The 6949-nt window shown below is 35.4% G+C and overlaps 1 protein-coding gene across 1 annotated transcript in view; it reads left to right on the forward strand.

Annotated features, from left to right (window-relative positions):
- Nucleotides 1-6398, forward strand: part of LOC126815826 (neuronal acetylcholine receptor subunit beta-3) — a 79037-nt gene extending 72639 nt beyond the window's left edge. The window contains exons 4-6 of the mRNA XM_050541799.2: nt 1285-1394; nt 3330-3871; nt 4502-6398. Coding sequence (XP_050397756.1) covers nt 1285-1394; nt 3330-3871; nt 4502-4998 — 1149 coding nt within the window. The 3' untranslated portion in view covers nt 4999-6398. The remainder of the gene's footprint in view (nt 1-1284; nt 1395-3329; nt 3872-4501) is intronic.
- The last annotated feature ends 551 nt before the right edge of the window (nt 6399-6949 follow it).

Consider the following 6949-nt stretch of genomic DNA (forward strand, 5'->3'; position numbering starts at 1 on the left):
TATAACTACCATTCATAATTTCTACTTTTCGCCTCTTCAGAACAGGAAAGTCGAAAAGTAGAAGTTACGACAAAATGTGAGGCGACAAGACGGTATACAAGCCAAAATCAACTCGAAAATAGGAAATTAAGAAATAACACATCGCGATAATAGCGCCCCCCGTTTTTTCTTAATTTCTACTTTTCGACTTGCATTTTGGCTTGTATTCTGTCTTGTCGACTTTCGACTTAGTCATATTTTTGTATTTATTGATGTCAGTAAGAAGGCGCCAACACGCTATACAAGCCAAAATGCAACTCGAAAAGTAGAAATTAGGAAATTAACACACTGCGCTATTAGCGACCTATGATCTGTCGTACTGTCGACTTTTCTACTTTTCGCCTAGGTAGTTGTTGTAGTCTCTGCCTTGTAGGTCACATTTGAATACGCGCAATTCCCGTTAACAAAAATGTTGGTGTGATAGAGTCTAGTAATGATGGCGATTATTTTATTAATATCTCGATCCCTATGTTACGGAAAATTTTATGCAGCCGTCAGTACGACAGATCATAGGTCGCTAATAGCGCAGTGTGTTAATAGTTAAGTTGTTGTAGTCTCTGCCTACCAGGCACATTTGAATACGCGCAATTCCCGTTAACAAAAATGTCTGTATGTGCGTATTCATATGTGACCTGGAAGGCAGAGACTACAACAACTTCCTAGGCGAAAAGTCGACAGTACGACAGATCATAGGTCGCTAATAGCGCAGTGTGTTAATTTCCTAATTTCTACTTTTCGAGTTACATTTTGACTTGTATAGCGTGTTGGCGCCTTCTTACTGACATCAATAAATACACAAATATGACTAAGTCGACAAGACGGTATACAAGCCAAAATGCAAGTCGAAAAGTAGAAATTAAGAAAAAACGGGGGGCGCTATTATCGCGATGTGTTATTTCTTAATTTCCTATTTTCGAGTTGATTTTGGCTTGTATACCGTCTTGTCGCCTCACATTTTGTCGTAACTTCTACTTTTCGACTTTCCTGTTCTGAAGAGGCGAAAAGTAGAAATTATGAATGGTAGTTATAGGCTTCCATAGTTCTGCTATAATTATATATACAAAATATTATGCCATTCGACGATCTACTCACTATTATATCAACAAAAACATCAGCCGCATGAACTGTTAAATTTGTTATCTATAATACCCCAAATGCTAATAATACGCTTGTTTTATTTTTCATACTAATAAACCTATTAGTGAGAGCGTATTAGTCAAATAAATTTTTAATTATTTATTCCAGGAATGGTATGATGAGTTTTTGAGATGGAATCCAGCAGATTATGGCGGAATTGATGAACTTATAGTTTTTCAGAGAGAAGTTTGGTTACCTGATTTATTTGTTGAAAATACGTAAGTTTTAAGGTTAAATATCGATAATCTTGTAGTTTTCGCTGACCTTAGTTACGGGGACATGCGTGTAGATTTCATTGTTTAATATTGCTTAATCTGGTTATACCTAATTTCTGGAAACTGTTAGTTGCCGATGAATATATTTATATACAAATCGGTCACATTATAATATACTACCTGACAGGGCGACTGTAGTCAAGTATTGAGAGCAATGAACTCGTCACTAGAATATTCCGGGTTCGCATCTTGTGATTCGCCAATCCCGCTTCTCAGGGGTGGTACCTGTGGTGCTAACAAGTACAGGTCCGTCGTTGTACATTTCAGGTGGAATGCAGTGCATTGACGTTTTGTGTTGACGAGACGCCAAATCCAATGTTTTTTTTTTCCTGTCACTATCGCCTCGTCGGCGAATTTGTTTTTAGAAAGTCTACACAAGAGCTATGTATTTTTTTTGACTTAAAACGATATATAATATATTCTCATGGCAAGCTCATAACCAATTCTCTAGAACATCTGTCTTCGATACTGAATAGTACTTGTCAACACTTTAAACATTCATAACTTCGCTCAGAATAAAGTGATTTGACTGAAATTTGCAATTTATTCATTTTCCATTATCGATTTTTAAACTATTATAGCAATAAATGTCAGCCCATTATCTTTTAAATCCCAATTCTGATGTTGTAATTCATTTTTTCAGTCGCATCATTATTTTTCTGATCATTATGAGTTTGCGGCTTTGTAATGCAAGGGCGAATCCATTAAAATTGAATTTTGATATTATGTCAGTTAAAGTATATGATGGTCATTTGTCTTTGTTATCCACACCAAAAGGAAGAAGACTTTGTGGAGCGCCAGACAATAACAATGTAATGGATTAGCGTGAAGCCAAAAGATCGAGGTGGCTGGCATTAACACATAGCGTGTCAAAATGTATTTCCAATTTACCCTGTAAATCTATTGGTTCCGGATAATGCAAATTATGAATAAATTATTTTCCTTAATACTAATTGATCCTGCGATTCTGGATAATGAATGCCAGGAACGCAGAAGCTTGTTTTTATTAAAAATAACAACAGCAATAAAAATAAGGTGTCCCACACAGTTAAATTTAATAATAACTTTAGTGAATGTTAACCGTAAATGATAATTTCTAAAGTGATTGATTACGTGACAGTTCCGGCTCTAGCCAGTAATCACCTATAAAAAGAAATGCTCATGTTAATTTTGTGAAAGAATAAAGCCTGAATAGCATCATGAATAACAGTAATATTTACGTTGTTAGTTAGCTTGAAAATTAACTTGGATTTATTTTCAATTTGCTGTTTTATTAACTATGCGGATCATATCGAGATCCATTGTTTAGTAGAATTTATCTCGTAAGAACATGCCAAGAAACAAATATTATTAATACTTTTATAAAATTATTAAAATGTTAGTTTAAATGCAGCGCTCACGTGATATGGAATTCAGATTTTATTTCCAACTGTCCATAATATTTCTTATGAAATAGTCTCGATAATCCTGACCAGTTGATACGTTGGTGAACGATCGGTAGACTGGTTTAGCGCCACTGATGTCGAAGTAACATCAAGTAATGGGTACAAGAATTAAATGGATATAACTGATTTAAAACTATATGACTGTATATTTAGCAAAGATAAAATGGGCAAAAAATACGGGAAGGATTGTCAAATGTTGGCATAATACTCAATATAATTCGAGGAGGTATTACAGCACTCACAAAAACACAGTAAACCATTAAAATATACATCGACCCGCCCACTTTATATTTTGTGGCTAAGATGTTGACAATGTAGATGTAGGGATACAAGTAAATACAAATCAGATAGACATTTTTGGAGAAATTGAAATAAAAGCCTGGTAAAACCTTTATTATTTCTTTTATAACTAATACCCGTGTTTTCGTTTCAGGGCTCAGGATTATAAGGAACTTGGTAATGACGCCATGTTAATTTCAGTCAGTCACAGAGGGAAGATATTTTGGGAGCCTGGTATTGTGACAGAAACCAGCTGTGCCGTGAATATTGGAAGATATCCGTTTGATTCACAGTCTTGCGACATAAGATATTTAACATGGATGCACACAAATCGCACATTGACTGTTGAACCCGAGTTCAAAACAATCGACTTGGAAGCCACACTACCGAATGGAGAATGGGACATTGCTAGAACGGAAGCACTGCCATATTCGTACCCATCAACCTACAAACAAGGAACAAGTCACACGGGAGTTAAATTTTTCGTTTATTTACGTCGCAAGAGAACATTTTATATATTAAATACTATTATACCAGTAGTGATGTTATCACTATTAAATGTTTTAGTATTTATATTGCCTGCTGATTGTGGTGAAAGAATGGCTCTAGCAGTCACTGTTCTCTTGTCCTTTACAGTTTATCTGGGAATTATCAGTGACGTCATGCCAAAGACGTCAGAAAGCCTGTCCTTGTTAGGTAAGAAATGAAATAATTGCACGTCTTGACTAATTCAACAGTAACTAACCCTAAATGCCCCTTTACTGGTGTAACAGATCTTTTGCAATTAGGTCTTTGAAGCAATCTCCTTGACCAGCATTGGACCCAGGTCAACATTACTCTATAATACCACAAAACTTCAATGTTCACTCTACAAGGAATCACTTGCCGTACTGAAGACACCCTTGCCCCTAAATACCTATATTTAATGCCCTTCTTTTTAACAATATTTATTACACTAATACTTATATGACATGGAGAACAGATAAGGCATTTGCAAAATTCCCGTCATGCGTATTGACAAATTTTGAAATGCATGACACTGGGAAATGATCTGGTCAAAGATACAGGTTTAATTGCCTGGCGCGTGTCTGATAAATTTATAGTTTTGTAAATTACAACTTTAAACACAGTTTATTGAAATATTTCATGGATATAATCTCCCTTTTACTTAAGTTGTTATGCTTATTGAATTAATTTAATGTTGGATTTTCGTGCCACGTTTCTGTGTCATAGAAAATGCAAGGTAGCTTGAAGCAAGAGGAATATACTATGGCATCAATTATGTCTTTATGCCCTTCACAGAATTTTTTATTTTGTATTTTTCAGCTGTTTACCTCACAACACTTCTTTCTCTCAGCACCATTTCTGTTGGCTGTGCTGGGGTTGTTCTTAACATACATCACAAAGATCCACGGACGGCCGTACCTCGGCTTGCTCGTATTTTATTAGGCGGAAGCGGTAAACACAATTACAAAGCGCTACACAGGCGTTCGACAATACGTGACAAATACGTAGAAAGTGACAGTTTACGTGACGTACAGGATACTGTGCATCTAAATATGAAAGAGATGGTTAGTGATAACAAACCCTTAGAAAATGGCGACGCCGACAATCATAATGTTGAGTGTAAAACCACGTCATCAACGGCGCCGGAATGTCAGTGGCTGGTCAAAGATGGCGAGGATGTCAGTAAAAAACACTATGCTACGTGGCACGATATCGGCAAGTCATTGGACAATATCTTATTCTGGATTTTTTTCATCATTACGGTAACCGTCACAACCACTATGTTATTGCTATTTTGTGGAGTGCATGGATTCTGACATCTATTCAAGGGTAACGACACTTCAGTTGAAAGCGAATATTAAATCCCATAGTCAGTTAGTGAACAATTGGTCGCGATGAGGAAGAGTATGATATGCTGTTTAATAATTGGGAATAGCCTTATGCATAGTCAACATTGGTATTATATATTTATAAACGCCAGATTGCAGTAAATTCCATGACAGTGTGGTGAACAAGATAGGTGTTTCGATTAGTCTATGGTTCAGATCGTAAGTTATCAATGGAGACCAAAAAGCACCTTTTAAACTATTACTTACTGTTTGTGAATATATTATTGAATTAGACACCCATGCATATATTTAGACGTTTTAAATAAATACATAATATGTACATGTTGTATATACATACACACTACAAATAATCACTTGTTGATGAAGGGGTATATACCTTATTAAGTCAGGTAAATTAAATGTTGAATTACTGGTGGTGCAAGGTTTATGCGGTGAGATGTTTTTGTTTCCAAAGACTGAGCCGAAGTTGGTTTGTTTAATAATTTTAATTACATTTTACATCTCGACTGCTGAACAGACAAAGTCATATCTCAACATTGTCTTTATTACGGACGTACAATCAACACATACAATACAGTCAAATGGGCAATCAGATTTTAAGTATTGTGGCACATGTTGAATAATGTATGATGAATTGGTCGTGTTAAGTTTTCAATCTGTTTAAAACACAGTTCCTATTTCGTTTCGTTTTTATAGTTCAATATTTCGCGTTACTTGTCTTTACTACACTAGGATCTAGAAGAGTTGTTATCATTGAAGTGTTCTGAATGGTGTGAGGGATTAGCCAATGAAACGGTCTGGTCTGTTACTGCGAGCTTTAAGCGTGTTTTGCGCGGAACTGTGGGTAATCCACTCGTAACATCAATGCTGATTGGTTAATCATATGTCTGACGTCATAGGGTCAAAAGCCGCTCGTATGACCTCTGACGCGACCTATCCCTACGACCGGTCAGATCTTCATGTAGTGTAGGCCATCAAAAGTATAAAAAAAACGACACGAAATATAGTTCTGTATTTTAATCAGATTGGTTAAGTTGTCAAATGTCAACAGAATTCGATTTACGGTGGTCATACATTTTCCGAACTGAAAACACGGGTTGCCGTTTACCCACAGTAATAATATTGGATCGGGTGAATGTGCATTTTGCCTAACACTATATGATTACATACGACAGTGTATAGCTTTAATATTTATTTATATGGATACATTAATTAAATTTTATATGAATTGTTTTATCCCATTAAATTTAACTCCAGAAAACAGTTTTGTTATTTGTGTTCAATTTAAGAACTCTAAATGGCACTGACATTCTGATATTCGGCAGATGACAATGTTACATTTGAAATAGGGTAAATTTATATAGTAGTGTATAATAGCGTTATTTTCTATTTTAAATCAGGTCATATACTTTGTGATATGTGTACATGTGTGTATATAGTTTATTTTAATCATTATTAATATGTAAATAATAATTAGAATAATATAGATAAGAAATACATACATGTAGACAGATTGCCACGTTATTTTAAAACGGTTTATTTAACTTCGAGACATTTTAATTTTCTTTTTCAAATTATATATACTTAATGACACATTTTATACTCTTACGTATCACTTATTTGTTATACTAGAGACTTTTGGCAAGCGTAAATTTCTGGTCCGTATCGCGTATCCGTATGGATTTTGCGTGTGACGTCACAAATGTGTGTGCATTTCTCAGACGTGATACGGCACACGGAAACGGCAGCACGCACCGAACAGCTTTCATACGGAAAAGATCCGTATACTATAACATTGTCGTGTCTTGTTACCGTCTTTTTGCTACTTTTAGACGCTAAAAATCTTTGTGTATATTTGATGTGATTTTAACAATGATGGTTGATCTACGTGCTAAATTTAGGGAGGGGAACCTTGCAA

Source organism: Patella vulgata, chromosome 3 (genome assembly GCF_932274485.2).
Source record: "Patella vulgata chromosome 3, xgPatVulg1.2, whole genome shotgun sequence".
NCBI lineage: Eukaryota > Metazoa > Mollusca > Gastropoda > Patellidae > Patella > Patella vulgata.